The sequence below is a fragment of the Dermacentor variabilis genome, chromosome 10 (assembly GCF_050947875.1).
Source record: "Dermacentor variabilis isolate Ectoservices chromosome 10, ASM5094787v1, whole genome shotgun sequence".
Lineage (NCBI taxonomy): Eukaryota > Metazoa > Arthropoda > Arachnida > Ixodida > Ixodidae > Dermacentor > Dermacentor variabilis.
Window position 1 is genome coordinate 119,252,112 of NC_134577.1, and position 20,080 is coordinate 119,272,191.

Below are 20,080 nucleotides of genomic sequence, written 5' to 3' on the forward strand. Positions count from 1 at the left end.
GTTGTAACAAAATTTAAAGACTCGATTGAATGGGTAAATGCTTTTGGAACCATGCAAAAAAGTGGCAAGTGGTCACTTAAATTGCGAGTCACGACTTTAGGATCACTATTCACAAGCTACTTTTAAAAACGCAAGCTGCCTTGGGATAGTGCAAAAGGCGACAAACAGCGAGGGAAGAGAGCTTGTAGAACAACAAGCCAAAGGTTGATAAAGATATTGCTACGGAACAGCCGCCACAGTGTGCCTGCACTGAGGAGAAGGAAGATGACGTGGCCACCGCTTGATATAGCGTCGCCATCATTGCCACCGCTTGTCTACGTGTAAATATATTGTAGACTCGTACGTCAGCTACACGTAACATTAATTTGGTGGAGGTGTCACCTGATCATTCTCCGGTGACAATCTCCTTGATCCAGGCCATCGTCCGTCAAGAGTTATCCAACGTCGGCCTGCACTCCATTCGTTCCGCATGCTCGGAACCTCTCTCTCCACGCACGGCCCCACCGTGCCCTTCTTACTCTTATGGGCAGCGCAACCCCTCCGAATGGCGAACCGTGGACGACAAGCCGATCTGTTTTAACTGCCGACGCATTGGACATGTCGCTCGCCACTGCCGCAGCCGCTGGACTTCCCCCACACGCTATTCTCCTAATTACCACCCTCGCCCCTCTAGTGCGTCCTTTTCCTTCGCCCCTTCTATGCCCACCCCATCATCTGACCCTGCGACGCCTTTGACACGACCCCGCTACTCCCGCTCGCCTTCTCCCTCCCGTCGTCAATCTCGCTCGCCCCCGTCTCGCCGTGCTCCTTCTCCGACCTACTCGCCGCACCCCCGACCGGAAAACTAGACAGCGCAGCTTCTGGAGGTGAAGCTGCAAAGACGATATTGGCTCAAAATCCTCGCTTCACCTTACCGACGAACAAGAATCTTTTGGACGTTCTCGTCGACAATGTTCCTGTGTGCGCGTTGATTGACACCGGGGCGCATGTGTCCATTATGAGTGCTGCTCTTCGCCGTCGGCTCAAGAAAGTTCTGACGCCTGCCCCGAACCGATTTGTACAAGTCGCCGACGGAGGGACTGTCGCTATTGTTGGCATGTGCTCTGCCCGACTCACCATTGCTGAGAGACACACAGTCGTTCTCTTCACCGTCATCGAGCATTGCCCTCACGAACTCATTCTCGGTCGGGATTTACTTGCCAGTCATTCTGCCCTCATTGACTGTTCGGCCGGCTCACTTCGCCTTGACTTGCCTCTTCTTGCCGACCCTGTGGACCCGCCTCCCAGCCATCTGAGCTGCATAGATTTTATTCGCCTACCACCTCACTCTATGACACACGTAGATTTGTTGTCCTCACCAGCTGTACCTGACGGCAATTACGTGGCCGCACCAATTCCGGCCGTTATGCTTACACATGGTGTTATCGTGCCGCACACTGTGCTGAAAATTACTGGTAACCGCACCTGCCTTCCTCTCGTCAATTTCGCGCTAACCGCGCAAGTTCTGCCTCAGGGGATCTCCTTGGCTATAATTCACGCTTTGCAGGATGATGAGGTCGAGCCATTCACAGTGGAAGATCGTTACAGCTCAGCCCATACCGTGACGTCATCGCACAGTACTGACGTCGACATGAAGATGGTCTCCTCTGACCTTACACCTGCTCAAGCTGCAGCCCTTTGCCGCGTTCTTGAAGGCTATCGCGACATTTTTGACTTTGACAATCGACCCTTAGGTCAAACGTCCGCCGTGACCCATCGCATAAACACTGGCGATGCGAACCCTATTCACCGTCGTCCATATCGTGTTTCTGCGTCAGAACGAGCTGTTATCCAACAGGAAGTCAAAAAGATGCTTGAAAAGGACATTATCGAGCCTTCCTGCAGTCCCTGGGCTTCTCCCGTCGTACTTGTCAAAAAGAAGGATGGAACGTGGCGTTTTTGTGTAGATTATCGCCACCTGAACAAAATCACAAAAAAGGACGTGTACCCTTTGCCACGTATTGATGACGCTCTAGACTGCCTGTACGGTGCCACTTATTTTTCTTCTATCGACTTACGGTCCGGATACTGGCAGATATCCGTCGACGACATGGACAGAGAGAAGACTGCATTTGTTACCCCTGACGGCCTTTATCAGTTCAAGGTGATGCCTTTCGGTCTCTGTAACGCGCCCGCCACCTTCGAACGAATGATGGACTCTTTGCTTCAGGGGTTCAAGTGGTCCACCTGTTTGTGCTATCTGGACGACGTCATCGTTTACTCACCCACATTTGACACGCATCTAGACCGCCTTTCAGCGATTCTTGACGTGTTCCGCCGCGCCGGTCTCCAGTTGAACTCGTCAAAATGTCACTTCGCTCGCCGCCAAATCACCGTCCTTGGACACCTCGTGGACGCCAGAGGCGTGCGACCTGACCCGGACAAGATTCGCGCCGTTATGAACTTTCCTGTTCCGAAGTCTACCAAGGACGTTCGTAGTTTCGTAGGGCTGTGCTCATATTTCCGACGCTTTGTGAAGGATTTTGCGACCATCGCCCGTCCCCTTACCGACCTCTTGAAGAAAGACGCCCTATTTTCTTGGGGACCTGACCATGCCGCATCTTTTTCGCAGCTCACTACTCTCCTTACCACGCCTCCAATTTTGGCCCACTTTGACCCGTCTGCCTCAACGGAAGTTCGAACTGATGCCAGTGGTCACGGCATAGGAGCAGTGTTAGCACAACACCAGCGTGGACATGATCGCGTTATAGCCTATGCCAGCCGACTTCTATCACCCGCCGAGCGCAATTATTCAATCACAGAGCGCGAGTGCCTCGCTCTTGTGTGGGCTGTTGCCAAGTTTCGCCCATACTTGTACGGACGCCCCTTCTGTGTCATCACTGATCACCACGCGCTCTGCTGGCTATCCTCGCTCAAGGACCCCACGGGACGACTCGCTCGCTGGGCGTTACGCCTGCAAGAATATACCTTCTCCGTGGTATACAAGACGGGACGCTTGCACCAGGATGCCGATTGTTTGTCCCGCTACCCCGTCGACGACCCGGCTGATGCGGACACCATCACTTGCGTTTTCTCTGTGTCCAAGTTGCTCGAAATCGGCAATGAGCAACGCCGCGATCCTTCCTTACGAGCCCTCATCGACCATCTGGAGTCAACGCCTGGTGCCGCCTCTCTCCGGATGTTTCTCCTTAAGGAAGGGACACTATACCGCCGCAATCTCGATCCACACGGCCGTGACCTTCTGCTCGTAATTCCATCCCACTTGCGGTCGACTGTCCTCCAACAACTTCACGACGCTCCCGTGGCTGGACACTTGGGCGTCTCGCGTACATACGACTGTGTACGCCGTCGCTTCTTTTGGCCGGGTCTCGCTCGCTCCGTGCGGCGCTACGTTGCCGCTTGTGAGCCCTGTCAGCGCCGGAAGAAGCCCTCCACACCCCCAGCTGGATGTCTTCAGCCGATCGACATCCCACCGGAACCCTTTTTCCGTGTTGGTCTAGACCTTCTTGGACCGTTCCCTCTCTCGGGCTCCGGAAATAAATGGGTCGCCGTCGCTACTGATTATGCTACGCGGTACGCAATCACCAGAGCCCTCCCAGCAAGTTGTGCTACTGACGTTGCTGACTTTCTGCTCTATGACATCATTTATTAGTGCACGGTGCCCCGCGCCAATTACTCACTGACCGTGGCCGCAGCTTTCTGTCGGCAGTCGTCGAGGACATCCTCCGCTCCTGCTCGACTAAGCACAAGTTCAGCACGTCCTACCACCCACAGACCAACGGCCTCACGGAGCGCCTCAACCGGACCATCACCGACATGCTATCCAAGTACGTCGCGACCGACCACCACGACTGGGATCGTCACTTACCATATGTGACGTTCGCGTATAATTCATCGCGTCACGACACCGCCGGCTATTCACCATTCTATTTCCTACATGGCCGAGAACCCGCGTTGCCCTTGGACACATTGTTGCCCTCGGCCACACGTTCAACCACTGAATACGCCCGCGACGCGATCGCACACGCCGACCACGCGCGCCAGCTCGCCCGCACCCGTCTCGAGGCCTCGCAGGAGCATCAGAGACGCCTCTATGATTGCCACCATCGCGACGTACAATTTACTCCGGGTTCTCTGGTGCTTCTCTGGTCCCCCATTCGACGTGTGGGCCTTTCCGAAAAGCTGCTGTCCCGCTACACTGGCCCATACCGTGTGGTGCGACAAGTGACCGATGTCACGTATGAAGTCATCCCCGCCAGCCTCTCAGCATCATCGTCGGCTGCAAGTGACATCGTTCACGTGGCGAGACTAAAGCCATATCACACACCTTTCGCCGCGGATGTGTAGATTAAGCACCGGGACGGCGCTTCTACTGCCGGGGGTGATGCTACGGAACAGCCGCCACAGTGTGGCTGCACTGAGGAGAAGGAAGACGACGTGGCCACCGCTTGATATAGCGTCGCCATCATTGCCACCACTTGTCTACGTGTAAATATATTGTAGACTCGTACGTCAGCTACACGTAACAATATGCACAACTGGGCTGACAAACAACAGAAAGTCAAGCCTAATGAGCGAGCGGAAGGAACTATCACGGGAACGACGCGATATGATGACGGTGCAGAAGGAGCTCCATTTGGTCAATGGATGGTTTGCAAAAATGCTGTTGCGCATGCGCGAACATGGCTGTCACGAGCGTCCTCTACATGGTTATAAACGAGAATCAGATGAACAAGCAACGCAGCCCTAGAGCGTGCTTTGAGACACCGGTTTGTGGTGGTTTGGATCGTGGTAAAAAATCAAGAAAAGGCCGGCTAGTTGTGTTGCATATTGCACACAGAGTGCTTCACTAGCAAACGGAGCACAAGTTTATTTTGGTTTCCGTCCGAGAACAGTTATCCAGCGAGGCAAGCAGCATGGATAAGCAACGGCTGGCGATGCCATCACAGCACACAATTTGCTCGCTCCTCGCAGAGCCGATTCTCATCACACTGCTTGGGCAACTGGATTATCATATGCCAGCGCCACGAGGTTATTTCAGCCTGCAAGCTTCGAGAAACCTTTAAACGCAGCCGCATTTTGCCGGAAATGTGGAAAGCTCAAGATGGACGAGGACGGACAGAGCTTGCGAAAGTGCAGTGGTGTCACTCAGTTGTCACTGGCTTGTAATTACAATAAATATTATGTACTGTAAAATAGGGACTAGTGGGGCTGGGGCTAGGAGAGAAACAACGACGACGAGAAAGAACAACCTTGTTTCGGTGCTCGGTCGGCTACACTACCTCTCGCTGCTCCAACGTTCTAGTCGCGAACGCTTACTGCTCAAAGTGCTTCGCGACATTTGGTGGAAGGTGCTGGACTTTTTGCAAACCTGGAACTCCGAAGCCGGATGATTCCTGTTACATCTACCATGCCTGAGGAGACTAGTCCTACCGTGCCACCCATGGCACCGCCTCCAGTCTGTCCTGGTGCGCCACGCCAACGGGATCCTCCCATATTCAATGGCACTGACGATCATGACGTAGAGGACTGGCTGTCATCATACAACCGAGTGAGTGCCCACAACAAATGGTCTGAAGCTGACAAGCTTGGTTATGTACCATTCCACCTTTCCGGGGTCGCCCATCTTTGGTTCCGCAACCATAAGGCTGACTTTTCCACCTGGACAGCATTCCGAATGGCACTTCAAGAAGTATTCGGTCGCCCTGCTGTGCGCAAATTTCGGGCTGAACAACAACTTCGCTGTCGTGCCCAACAAAAGGGCGAAACTTTTACGAGCTACATTGAAGATGTAGTTGACATCTGCCAGCATATCGACCCAGATATGACTGAAGATGACAAGGTCAAGAACATCTTGAAAGGCATAGAAGATGACTCCTTCCAAATGCTCTTGGCAAGGAATTCTCAGACGGTCAACGACCTCATAACGCTTTGCCAGAGCTATGAGGAGCTGTGCAAACAACGGCTTTCTACGCGCCAAGCACTCGCTCTTTCAGCTCTGAGTGATGGTGTCACTTCTACTCCTTGCAGTTCAGAAATTTTCGACAGAATCAAGCAACTTGTACGAGAAGTGGCACGCCAACTCTCTCTTCTGCCAGTTGCTCCAGCCTCAGAGCCACGCTTGTCTCCAGATCTCCGTCACATGATACAAGAACAAGTTGCTAACGTAGTACCACTTGCTCATCAACCGCCTCCTACGCCTGTGCCACTTACGTACGCTGCCATTGACGCTAATCCAAGGCCTCCTTCTGCAGGTAATCAATCCAGACTTACCAGTGCCTTTCCCTCACCTCCGCAAGCAGCTGCAACATGTTCTCCTGCCCCCCCAAGCAGCTACTGGTCGCCACAGCAGCCCGTGCGCCCACCTCGCCAATATTTCCAACAGTCTCCGCCCGCTGTTATCAATCCATGGTGCACCCATGACAATCGGCCTATCTGTTATTCGTGCGGCCTACCTGGGCATGTAGCACGGCTTTGCCGCCGGCGTGGATGGTATCCTTCGGATTCTCCGAGGGCCCAAAGTTACGGTTTCGACTCTCCGTCCCGTTCTGCTACTGCCACTCAGTTCTTCGAAGCCTCGTCTCCTCTTTCCCAACCCTTCAATACCCGTCAGTCTCTGTCTCCCCGTCGGCGTTCTCTGTCGCCGCTTATCCGTCGTCCTGAAGCTATCCGAGAGGAAAACTAAGGACTGCAGTTCCGGAGGCAAGAACTGCAATCTCAGCGAACTCCTCAAGACCTCATTTAACTCCTCAAGACCTCATTTATATCCTGCGAACGTCCTTGAAGTTTATGCAGAAGACATTGCCGTTCATGCGCTTGTAGACACAGGAGCAGCAATATCAGTGATTTCGGACCAGCTTCGTTGTACCCTTAGAAAAGTCGCGACGACTTATTCAGCCATTTCATTACGTACAGCAAGCGCTGCGCCGATTGAACCCTTAGGGAAGTGTACCGTGCGTGTTGTTATAAGCGGCGCTTTGTACCATATTGAGTTCGTTTTTCTGCCTCGCTGCTCCCATACCATGATTTTAGGATGGGACTTTCTGTCCTCTCATCATGCCGTTATAGATTGCGCTGTGCTGAACTTGCGCTGTCGCCATTCGGCACCAACGTCTTTTAAGATACTGATGACACTTCCAGTCGTGTGTTCGTCACCGCCGACACCGAGATTCCTCCATACTCTGCCGCACTTGTACCCGTTTCCTGTGTTGGGTTTTCCGACTCCAAAGTTCTTTTCACGCTATCTAAGCTTGTTGCTCGCCGCAATCCTTTCTTGCTTCCTTTTGCCCTTCTTGCCATTCGACAAGGTTCGAGTGCACTTTATGTAATCGAACCTGTTTCCTTGCCCTGCTAGGCTGCTCCACAATGAGTGTCTTGGTTATGCCGACGAAATCGAACCAAGCTTCCTTTACGATGTGCCTGACGACCCGGCTTCTCCTCCGGTTGACGCTCTGGCCCTTCAAGTTTCTCCTCCCACGCTGCCGTGTGACCCAACATTTTACCAGAGTATTGATCCCAACCTCACTCCAGCACAGCACGCCCAGATTGTCCATCTTCTAGACCGCTTTCGCACGTCATTCGACCTACAACAATCTCGCTTAGGCCGTACTTCCACTGTTGTCCATCACATCGACACCGGCAACCATGCGCCTTTACGCCACAGGCCGTATCGTGTATCCACCATGGAGCGTAGCGTGATCGCTGAGCAAGTTGCAGACATGCTCCAACGCAGTGTCATACAACCTTCGCGCAGTCCCTGGGCTTCTCCTGTAGTGCTGGTAAAAAAGAAAGATGGCACAATTCGCTTTTGCGTGGACTACCGGCGACTTAATAAGATCACACGCAAGGACGTTTATCTGCTACCCTGTATTGACGACACGCTAGACTGCCTCCAAGGCGCCGAATTCTACTCATCCTTAGACTTATGATCTGGGTACTGGCAAGTGCCAGTGGCTGAGTCAGACCGTCCGAAAACGGCCTTCATCACACCTGACGGTTTATTTGAATTCACCGTGATGCCATTTGGCCTGTGTAATGCGCCTGCCACATTTGAAAGAATGATGGACAACATCTTGCGCGGCCTCAAATGGCAGATATGCCTGTGTTATCTGGACAACATCGTTATCTTTTCACCGGACTTTTGTTCCCACTTACTTCGACTTGAACGCGTCCTAAAGTGCATCGCCGATGCTGGCCTCCAGCTTAACTTGAAGAAGTGTCACTTCGCTGCCTGGCAGCTGGTCATCCTCGGCTATGTCGTGTCGAAAGAAGGTGTACTCCCTGATCCGGCGAAACTACAAGCTGTTGCCCAGTTTCCCCGACCAACGACTTTGAAAGAACTGCGCAGCTTCATTGGATTAGCGTCATACGTTCGCCGTTTCATCCGCGATTTTGCCACTATAATAGCACCTTTAACGCAGCTTCTTCATGGTGGCCACAACCTTTCAACCTGGTCACCGGATTGCGATGCCGCCTTCACAAAGCTGCGTCGCCTCCTGAAGTCACCACCAATCTTGCGCCATTTCGACCCAAGTGCTCCAACTGAAATACACACGAATGCCAGTGGCGTTGGCCTTGGGGCCGTTCTCGCTCAGAGAAAGACCGGCTTCGATGAGTACGTCGTTGCCTTCGCCAGTTGTGCACTCACTAAACCTGAATCGAACTATTCTGTCACAGAAAAGGAATACCTGGCTATAATTTGGGCCATAACCAAATTCCGCCCGTATCTTTATGGCCGCCCGTTTGACGTCATAACTGATCACCATTCGCTGTGCTGGCTGTCGTCCTTAAAAGAACCGTCCGGTCGTTTTGCTCGATGGGCCCTTCGACTGCAGGAGTACGACATTCGCGTGCTGTATTGTTTTGGCAGAAAACATTCGGATGCGGATGCCTTGTCTCGTTCGCCACTAACAGACGAGGCTAGCTTCCCGAAGGCCTCATTGTCCGAGTCTTCCCTTGCTGCCACGGACATTCTTCTGGAGCAGAAGAAAGACCCATGGATTGTGTCCATGCTGCGTTTTTTGTCCAGCCCATCGACACCCACTACCAATCGCGCATTACGTCACCCAGCACATCACTTCTCCATTTGCAACGGGCTCTTGTACCGTCGCAACTACCTCCCGGACGGCCGCAAATGGTTGCTTGTCATCCTGCAACACCTGCGTTCGGATATTCGTGCAGTGTTCCACGACGATTCCCAGTGCGCACATGCAGGGCTACTGAAGACATACGCGCGTCTACGCCTTCGTTACTACTGGCGGGGGATGTATCGATTCATCCATCATTATGTCCGCTCCTGTCTGGTTTGCCAACGCCGTAAAGATCCCCCTCGTCGTTCAACCGCCCCATTGCAGCCTTTGCCTTGCCCAGCACGTGCTTTTGATTGAGTAGGCATCGACATTTATGGACCTCTGCCAACCACATCAGATGGCAATCGCTGGGTAATCGTGGCCATCGACCTTCTTACGCGCTATGCGGAAACTTCCCCTTTGTCCAGCGCTTCTGCACGTGACGTCGTCTGGTTTCTCCTGCACCACATCATCCTTCGCCACGGAGCTCCCAGGGAATTACTCAGTGACAGAAGCCGCCTCTTCCTCTCCGACGTTATCGAGGCTCTCCTCAAAGAATGCCGCATCATTCATCGCACCGCTACTGCATATCATCCGCAGACTAATGGCATGACCGAGCGGTTTAATCGCACTCTTGGTGACATGCTGGCCATGTACGTTGCATCCGACCAAACCAAATGGGACCATGTTCTACCTTTTCTGACCTATGCTTACAATACCGCCACGAAGACTACCACGGGATTTTCACCCTTTTTTCTCCTGTACGGACGCGAACCTTTTTCCACAATGGATACTAGCCTTCCGTACCGCCCTGACTCCATGGAAACAACTACCCTATCCGAAGCTGCTGCACACGCATAAGAGTGTCGTAAGCTTTCCTGTATATTTACGTCAGAAGACCAGCAACGCCAGAAGCACCATCGAGAAAGTTCCAATGCTCCTGTATCCTATGCTCCTGGCTCGCTAATGTGGCTTTGGGTTCCAGCCTCTGCCACTGGACTGTCACCGAAACTCGCGTCAAAGTACCAAGGCCTATACCACGTGATCAACCAAACGTCTCCAGTCAACTATATTGTGGAACCCCTCGAGCTACATTTGGATCATCGCTGTCGTGGACGCGAAATTGTGCATGCCCAGCGTCTCAAGCCCTATCGGCCTGTGCTGTCCTACCTGTAGGTCGCCGGGACGGCTTCCTTTTCCGCGGGGGAGATAACTGTACTGTAAAATAGGGAGCAGTGGGGCTGTGGCTAGGAGAGAAACAACGACGACGAGAAAGAACAACCTTGTTTCGGTGCTCGGTCGGCTACACTCTCTCTCGCTGCTCCAACGTTCTAGTCGCGAACGCTTACTGCTCAAAGTGCTTTGCGACAATTATAATGTCGAAAGTGTGCCTGACATGACAATCAGCGGCCAGTACTACACCACTGGAGTGATCGAAAGATACCATCCGAGGGCAGTTGGTGTCGCCGAAGGGCTGCGCGGAATGACCACCGTCCGATGGAGTTCACCCGATTTGCTCTTTTCTGTCGGCGGTGTACAGATATCTCAATGTATTTTTCATTTAGCCTCTTATTATTCAAGCATGCTTTAAAGTGTTCGACTATACGTTATTGCTAGCAGAAGCTTCTTCGTAACCGGCAACACCCACGGCCAGCGAGCAAGGCCTACCATCTTCATCAGTGGCAGTTAGTGCATACAGTCGAGAAAACGGGGCGCTGTTTGAGAGTTTCCCTATTTACCATACGTGAGAAAGGACCGTCGTAATAAGATAAACAGCTCAATGAAACTTTGCCTTGTTGCCAATGGGCCATATTAGTACGGTAAACTCTCCTAAGCGGAGCATCCCGCTCGGCGCACAGACTTTGTCGGCAGCCGCCGATCACTCGAGCCAGTAGGCCTAGCTCCCGGTTGTCGAAGCAGCAGTCGATGGCACTTCCAATGAAAACGCCGCGAGTTGTAAAGTGTCTATTTTCATGAGCATTTTAGCATCTGGACAATTATGTCGCGGTTAAATAAACACAGAGTTGGTTCTCTCTATACTCTGTCGGCAGCAAAGAGCAAATAAGGCCTTGAATGGTGGTCACTGCGCGTGGCCAGTCTGCCAAACAAAGTGTGGACACTCGGCGACACATTGGCAGTGTGTTTCGATGACATGCACTCTGTTTTTTGTTGAAGGAGCCCATGCCGCTCGCATCAGCCCCATGCTGGCATCAGCAGCCTCCAAATATACAATATCTTTAATGTAATCTTCTTTTTTCAGTGCCAAGCCTCTATGAGCCTGGTGAATAGTGGCAGTTATAGAAAGCAGATACTGCCATATACGATCAGTTTGAATGGTACGCTTCGAGAAGTCGGAGGTCCATGACATGTCCGAAAACTGGAACGTAGTGATGGCATCTTCAGTTATTTTTGCCACAGTGAACACATGCGGTTGTCGTGGCAGAGGCCAGACAGAAGCCAGAAACGAAACTTGCTTTGTAAGCAGATACTCTTGCGTGCAAGGTACTGCAGCTTTGCCTATTGTGCACCAGATGGCGCTTGCTATTTTGCAAAGCGCCCATTTAAACTCCTGTGGCGTTAATAATAAATCTGAGGAATTTAGAATATAATTGTAGCATAATCCCCCTATCACTGTAAAATCATCGATGAATACATTTTCCCACTGTCATATACTGTTTTCTACAAACGTTAACTAGAAGTGGTTGAGTAGCAGTGCTTATTAAAGAAGAGATTTGGTGCTGTCTTGCTGCACAATTTACCCTAACTAGAGTGCCTATGCATAAAACTCTCTTGTTGGAGGAACACTTTTATTCTATATGCAATGTACAGACCAACCAGATGTGTCACCCACAAGTACACATTACAAGTACACATGCATCAGTATGTGAATAGTAAAATGCTTTTAGTTGGCAATTCTAATATCCCAGGCATTGACTGGGAACGAGTATAATCTGGAGTGTATCCAAGCAACCACGTTCATATTCTTTATAACATTAGGTTTTGCACAACCTTATTCGAGTAGTAAATAAAGCAACTCGAATGCAGGGCCGTTCGAGCTCTATCCTAGACTTTGTGTTTATTCCGCGCAGTTTTATTTGTTATGCCACTTCTTTTTTCTGCCGTGGGACCTCTGATCACAATATTGTCAGCATTTTATTACCCATTTCTGATTGTAACGTGCAAAAGTGTTCGTTTTGGTTGTAGCGCCTACCAAGAAGGTTATTTCTTTCCCTCTTTTTCATTCTGCTCAAAATGAAATGCTGAATGCATTAATTTATGAGGACTTTGAAATGGTTCTACATTTCGCTGTAAAAACAAAAACAAAGTTATCAAACATAGATACAAACATACATAGATGGATACATAGCCCTTGGAAAGTGCGTGAAGTACCCTAAGAATGCTACACATTAATAGTGCTTGCTGGCCGGATACGCCAGGAAATACATTACAACTGTATGTGGCAGTAATGTGGCAACTAAAGAAAAAAAACTATCCAAAAACAGATCTATAGTTACACTGTGTTCTAGCGAATTCGTCAACAACTTGCTTTAAATGAAAAGAAAATGTAATACTAAACATACCTTCTAGTTTATCATTGCGAGTTTTCCGTGAAAGTGTAGACTAGTCTACACTGTTACATGAAAATTGTAGATGAATTGATATGAAATTGCAGCACCAGGTATGTGATGCAATAATAAGTGAAGTGATTAAGCACGATACAGGCCAAATAGACGCAGAGAACAACTGTGAAAAATGAAAAAGAAAGGAAAAGAATACCGTGGTTGAGAGTGAGCTTCCCGACAGCTAACACTTTTTCTGTAGTGCTCTTTCTGTGCAAACATCCAATGATGAAAAACAGTGTAGCATCACAACCTGCATTACCACAGTGTTGCTCATAGCGAAGCATCGCCGCCTGCATGTTGCCCATCCACACTAATTCAGTGATGGTGCTGCCGCTTCTCGCAGTGGATGCCTTTGCAAATTTTCAGCTCATCTGTGTGCAGTGACAGTTTAACCGTGCAAGTAGTGTCGGCTTGGGATAGGCTATGGTAATGAATCCAATGACCAAGGCAACTCTTACCAGAGTTTCATGAATGAGTCCTTCCAGTTGCTTCTGGATTTCACAGGTTCTTGATGTTATGCTCTCGGTGAAAACCTCAAGGTATGCAAGCAACTGAAACCAACCGGCAAAACATTCAGTCTTATGACCAGGGGATTTTTTCACAACTATATTGGTACAATATATTCGTGTCCAAGAACATGCTTTTACCAGCAAAAGAGAGCTTTAGATTAAGGTGCCAACGTGCTGGGGACGCAAACCACCAGGCATGCAAAAGGAAGCACAGCAAGCACAGAAGACTGCAAAGGGCCCACAAAGGAGTTTGCATCCCCCAATGCTTGGGTGTGGCTTGGGTACTCTATTCTTAAACTCTCTATTCACCTGCTGGAATTACGTCACCTACCATTGCTCCAAGTTAAATTTAGGGAACGAGTGGGTGCTTGGGTGTGGCTTGGGTACTCTATTCTTAAACTCTCTATTCACCTGCTGGAATTACGTCACCTACCATTGCTCCAAGTTAAATTTAGTGGCTGCAAAATAGAAGGGCAATATGTAGTGTTCAAACCAGACACTTGCTTCCTGTCATTAATTGTGGTGCATGGTTTTTAATACATTATAAACTAGGAAAACTACTTGGAGCACTAAAAAAATTCACTTAGATTATGGCAAAGAATTTTTCCACGCAACGCTGAAAGTCAACACTTTCTTGTGCCAGACGGCATGTTTTTCACATTTCACTTTGTTGCTTTACATTTGCTCCAAACATGCTTTTACCAGCTCGAGATATGCCTGCCCTGGCAGCTAGGATTGCACAGAATGGACAGTGCACATTGGCACACAAGAATTGCAGCTTTCATCTATGCCATATTTATGTCTGCATTTGAACTGGAGCTTACCTAGTTCGCAGCAAAATTTATATTAAGAACCATGTACCAGTGATGAAACAAACATTATGAGAAGCAGGGAATCCTTGGTTTGAATACTACAGATCTTTAACTCGCAGTAGAAAAAGGAAGGGGCACTAAACATATTTTCTCGAAACTGAGCAAAACGCTGGCATGTTCTTGATGAATTCCTTAAATGCCTTTCAAGGACTTTATTCTTAACAAGATTTCTCAGCTTCCTCCAAGCTGCGGTGGCACTAATGTTCCGATCTTTCCTTTCCGCTTACTGTAAACCTTCAAAGATGACAAAGCACCTGAAGGCAACAAAGAAGCAGTGAAAAGGCAGGCTTTAACTGCCGTTTCCCCATTTACTTGGCAGAGTGCCCATGTGTGTGTGCCCACTGGCTGGGATTTATGGGCCATTGTGCTTCATGGAGCATCATCGACAACCTTTCCTAAAGTGGTAAAAGAGCAATGGTATCGAAAACTGCATGAGAGTACGCAGGTTCCTTGCTGCATGCAGCAGCTTGATGTTTGGCTCCTAAGTTCCCAGCAGCATTAATTGGGAATGTTTTCCTACCATGTTTAAAAACATGTTTCAGTGCCTCTCTAACAAAGAAAAGCAAGTAAGTTGGTGCATTGCTTCAGAATGCATAGCAGATTCAGTGTGAAGGACAAAAAAATGTAAAATATGTGCAATCATCCATCAGCAGTAATGCCTAACAAAGAATATGTTCTATGTGTGTGACATGCTCATAACAGTTCATGTCAGCAGCCATTAATATTATGTGTAAAACCTGACGCAGCTCTTAAGGTTTGTATAGGTTCAATTTGTGTTCAGTAAAAGGCTGATACCAGAGCTTGTTGGGTCCTAGGAAAATTTCTTGCATCTTTAACAAGCATCATAGGTTTCTTCGTGCATTGGCATGGAATAAAGCTTGAGACCCCTATAACAACAGCAAGTGGTAACCGGATCGCGGGGCAGGATGCATCAGCAACCGGAAGATTTAGCTTGAGAGTAAGTCATTGTCATGGTTGGCGTCTATGGTGTCATAGCAGCAAAACAGAGGATTCCTCAAAAACTGCAGCCATCTTTTACACAAGGTTGTGCCTGCTGCATGCAGATAAATATTTGTTTCGCATGTTCATGACTGCACTGTCTACAGGCCGCAAATCCTTTATTATGTGGACATTTATTGTGCACTTCATTTGTATTTGACATCACCATGTGTGTGCCCTCCTCCATCATGCGGGTAGTCGCATCACCATAGCGGACTGTGCTGATGGTCCTTCGCCGTGTCTTTCAGGCTCAATAAAGGTCGGCCCTTACTGTGACGTCACAAGTGGTGGAGCTGCGGGGTCAACGTCATGCCCTTTGGCCTCTGCAATGCTCCCGCAACTTTTGAGCCCATGATTGACACTGGTCTGCGCAGCCTGAAGTGGAAAACATGCTTGTGCTATCTGGAAAATATCGTTATTTTCTCATCGACATTTGCCCAACACCTGCAACGTGTGGATGAGGTTCTCACATGCCTCGCTGACGCTGGTCTCCAGCTCAACACCAAAAAGTGCCGTTTTGCAAGCAAAAAAAAAAAAATTATGGGGTTTTACGTGCCCAAACCACTTTCTGATTATGAGGCACACCGTAGTGGAGGACTCCGGAAATTTTGACCACCTGGGGTTCTTTAACGTACACCTAAATCTAAGTACACGGGTGTTTGCGCATTTCGCCCCATAGAAATGCGGCCGCCGTGGCCGGCGATTTGATCCCGCGACCTTGTGCTCAGCAGCCCAACACCATAGCCACTGAGCAACCACGGCGGGTCTTGCAAGCAAGACAATCAAAGTGTTAGGTCACATTGTGATCAAGGATGGTATTCGACCTGATCCTGATAGAATTTAGGTGGTGCTTTGCTTTCCTCGACCAGAAAGGACCAAAGAACTACGCAGTTTTTTTGGCATCTCTTCCTATTTTCGCCGATTTATATGCGGCTTTGCCTCTATAGCTGCTCCTTTACACAACCTACATTGTTCTGCTGCTCCTTTCATGTGGCCACCGGAATGTGAATCTGCCTTTGAGCAGCTGAAGGGCGCCCTCACATTTGAACCTGTTCTGTGTCATTTTGATGAGAGTGCACCCACAATCTTGCACACAGATGCTAGTGGCCATGGAATTGGTGCTCTTCTCCTCCAGCAAGACCCCTCTTTGCGTGAGAGAGTCGTTGCATATGCAAGCCGCGTACTCACACCTGCCGAGAAGAACTCGTTTGGTCCGTCCAGAAATTTCGCCCTTATCTCCACGGCCGCAATTTTACCATCGTTACGGACCATCACACCTTATGTTGGCTCTCCACACTCAAGAACTTGTCAGAACATCTTGGTCGCTGGATTCTTCATGTGCAAGAATATGACTTTGAGATCATCTACAAGTCTGGTAAAAAGCCCCAAGATGCACACGCTCTTTCTCGCTGCCCGCTTCCTCCAGCCGCACTGATCAATGACTCCGCAACCACCTCCAGGGTCGCAATTCCTGACGTCTCTTCTACGGTAGTTTCGTTCTTCGCACCTCTTGACCATCTCACTTCGGACGAACATGAATCATTTTCGTCTCAACTCACCGATTCGTACTGTCGATATATTATAAACCGCCTTCAGGGAGCTTCACCCTTGCTGAACGCCAGGCTCCGTCGACAGCTGAGAATTGAAGCTACAAAACTTTGTGCTGTACCGCCATATCTATCATCCTGACGGACAACGCTGGATGCCCGTACTGCCTCACTGCCTTCGTGCTCATGTCCTTCAGGCCTCTCATGACGATTAGACTGCTGGCAACCTTGGCATCCAGAAAACTTACGATGGTATAAGAAGTCGCTTCTACTGGGAGATACGTCTCTTCCTGCGCCATTTGTCAGCGTCGAAAGCGGCCAACATTAGCTCCTGCCGGGCAGCTACTACCGGTCTCGTGTCCTGCGGAACTGTTCGAGGTTGTTGGCATTGATTTCTATGGGCCACTTCCCATGACTCCAGCCGGTAGTCGATGGATAGTTACAGCCGTCGACCACCTTACGCGCTATGCCGAAACAGCTTATGTCAGGTCAGTTCTGCATTTGCTTCCGAAGTTGCTACCTTCATTCTTCAAGCCATAATCCTGCGTCCCGGCGCCCCTTGTGTCCTTCTGAGCGACTGCGGAAAGACATTTCTTTCAGAACTAGTAGGCAAAGTTCTCAGAGCCTCTGGCACAACTAACAAGACCACTTCAGGTTACCATCCTCAGACCAACGGCCTGACTGAGTGGTTTCATTGTACGCTCTCTGACATGATAACCGCTTATATTCAACCAGACCACAGACATTGGGACACAATTTTGCCATTCGTCACCTTCGCGTATAACACTTGCGTTCAACGCACAACCGGTTACTTGTCATTCTACCTTGCTTATGGCCGTTAGCCCAGTTCCTTTCTCAATGTTTCTTTCTTCTCTGCCCCTGTCAGTTCATCTCCATCTACCTGGGAAGAATATGTTTCCCGACTTGACCATTGTCGCCAGCATGCCCGCTTCAACACCGAAGCTAGACAACAGGACTGTAAGGACCATTATGATGCACCTCATTGCGTAGTTTTCTACCAGCCTGGTTATGAAGTGCTGCTACGGACACCAATTCACACTCCTGGGTTGTGTGAGAAGTTTCACTCCAGCTTTATTGGCCCATACACGGTCCTGGAAATTACTTCTCCCATTAATTATCGTGTGACCCCTGTTGTTCTCTCAACTGACCGCTGCTGCCACTCTACCGAAGTGGTCCACATTTCCCGTATGAAGCCCTTCACGCGGCATTCTCCGTACCTTTAGGCTGCGGCCAGGATGGCCACTCACCCGTGGAGGAAATTAGTGTGGGCATTTATTGTGCACTTCTTCATCATCAGTGTATTGTCATCATGTCCGTGCCATTCATCGTTTGGGTAGTCGCATCATCACAGTGGACTGTGCCAAGGGTCCTTCGCCGCATCTCTCAGGCTCAATAAAGGTCGGCTCTTACAGTTCGTCACAATTACCTATTACAGTGAACCTTTCAAAATGAATGTACCTCGTTTCAAGTTTATCGTGCACATAATGGCGACATGAAGGCAATTATGCAGACATTATCTTCCTGCATTGTATTATTGTAGTGGAAAGTGTTGAAAACCTGTGGCCCCTACGGCTCATTCGTTTCTGTTCAGTAATTTCCTCATCCTATTTAATGTGCGCAGTAATGGCATTGTCAGCTGGATGTTACCCTGGAGTCATCGGCCAGCGACCACTCGGCAGCTCGGGCTCGCATGTCGGCAGTCGTCAGCGGTTGCTCCCACTGCTTTGTAGCAAGTACCTCGTCGTGTACCTGTGCAAAGGGAAACCCAAACGAGTCTAAAACAAGCGTGTCTCAGGTCGACGCATTTTGTGCAAACTTGCTATCAACGCGGGAATTACCTTATTGCCCGTACTGCGGGCACCAGACCCGAACGGAACACGAGTTTGCAAACAGGGAACTGCTCAACTGTGGAACACTCATTCTACTTCGCAAGTTTTCAAAAGATAACGCGAACACGTATTTCGATCCGCCCAACCATGTTACTTTTATGATGCCCATTGCAAGTGTTCAAGATAGGCATCGACAAGAAAATGAACTAAATTTAAACTCGAACAACCCCAGCGAATTTTCGGGTGCTTCAGGAGGCTTGTGCCACTTGTGCTACGAAATAACTACGCCCCCATCTGCCAAGTGAAGCTATTAACAGACACAATCAATATTCATGCGGACGTAGCCTACAATAGGACCATCTCTGGTGGCAAAAAACAAGGCGAAACTTACAGAGTTCATGATCAGGCCAGCGGACTAGTCGGCCTCAGCTGGCTGTGGCGACTGCCAAACACCCCGCTCGCATGTGTCCAAGCGGCACCGCACTTGCGCGTCGCCCCCGAGGTTTTCTTGTTCACTGCGCACGCGCGAGCTGAGAGAAAGTGAGGAAAGCATACGGAAGGCATTGGTGAGACACCCGGCTTTTATTGCGTCCACTCTCATTCAACCATTTGGCCGTTGGTGTCGCTTTTATAACCTGTTCGTCTGCTACTCTACGCGGTTTACTGGTGCGGCGTTGTAATTAGTACGGCGGCTATTGTCTTGTGACGAACTGCTCGTCTATTTGATGATTTTTGCTCATAACATAAGACGCATTGTTTGTAGAATGCAAGCTCGTTTCCTTTCATCGCAAGCTTAATCCCTTATCATTCTCATACCTAATCTCTCAATCCACTGTCGAACAAGTTCAATCATACAAATACCTAGACGTCACCTTATCCTCTGACCATTCATGGAACGCACACATCAGCAATATCATATCATCCGCGAACAGATCCCTCGGTTTTTAAAGCGTCATTTGCGTCACGCACCATCAGACATAAAACTTCTCGCGTACAAATCACTTATCAGATCGAAACTAGAATATATGCAGGTATACTCGCACCAGGTGTACTTAAGAAACGAACTAGAATCTGTACAAAATCGTGCCACTAGGTTAATCCATTCTTCATATTCATGCGACATAAGCATATCATCCCTAAAACCTAGAACTGATCTTGCTAATCTTTCTGTGCGTCGCCGCATCGCCAGTCTTTGTTTGTTTACAAATTATTTCACAGTTCCCTCAATCAAGCACTGTATATCATTCCACCGGCGCGCATATCTCCCCGTACGTCCCATACTTACTCAATCGCACGCGCACGTGCTCGCACCACTACTTTTGCAGCCTCATTTTTTCTTCGCACAGCAGTGCATGGACTGGAATGGCCTTCCCTGTGACATTGCAGCCATCACGTGTTCATCAACTTTTGCGGACAACTTAACTACACTTGTTTGTCATGAAGATCACTCTCTGTAACCTTTATTTGTAAACCCACCCCTTATGTAATACCCCCTAACCGGGGTCTTTAAGGTAATAAAGTGAAGAAGAAGTGAAATACACAACAGTTTCATTGTATACATGGTAAAGTTCGCTTCTGCGCTCTTCAGAAACTGGAAACCACCTTAACGTTC

At 49.3% G+C, this 20,080-nt stretch overlaps 1 protein-coding gene across 2 annotated transcripts in view; it reads right to left on the bottom strand.

Annotated features, from left to right (window-relative positions):
* The window catches only part of LOC142560922 (uncharacterized), a 384,720-nt gene extending 365,724 nt beyond the window's left edge, over nt 1-18,996 (bottom strand). For both annotated transcript variants that reach the window (XM_075673344.1, XM_075673343.1), the window contains exons 1-3: nt 18,860-18,996; nt 18,287-18,388; nt 13,150-13,242 (exon numbers count right to left, since the gene is read on the bottom strand). In XM_075673344.1, the coding sequence (XP_075529459.1) occupies nt 13,150-13,242; nt 18,287-18,388; nt 18,860-18,868 (204 nt within the window). In that variant the 5' untranslated portion in view covers nt 18,869-18,996. The remainder of the gene's footprint in view (nt 1-13,149; nt 13,243-18,286; nt 18,389-18,859) is intronic.
* Between the last annotated feature and the right edge of the window lie 1,084 nt (nt 18,997-20,080).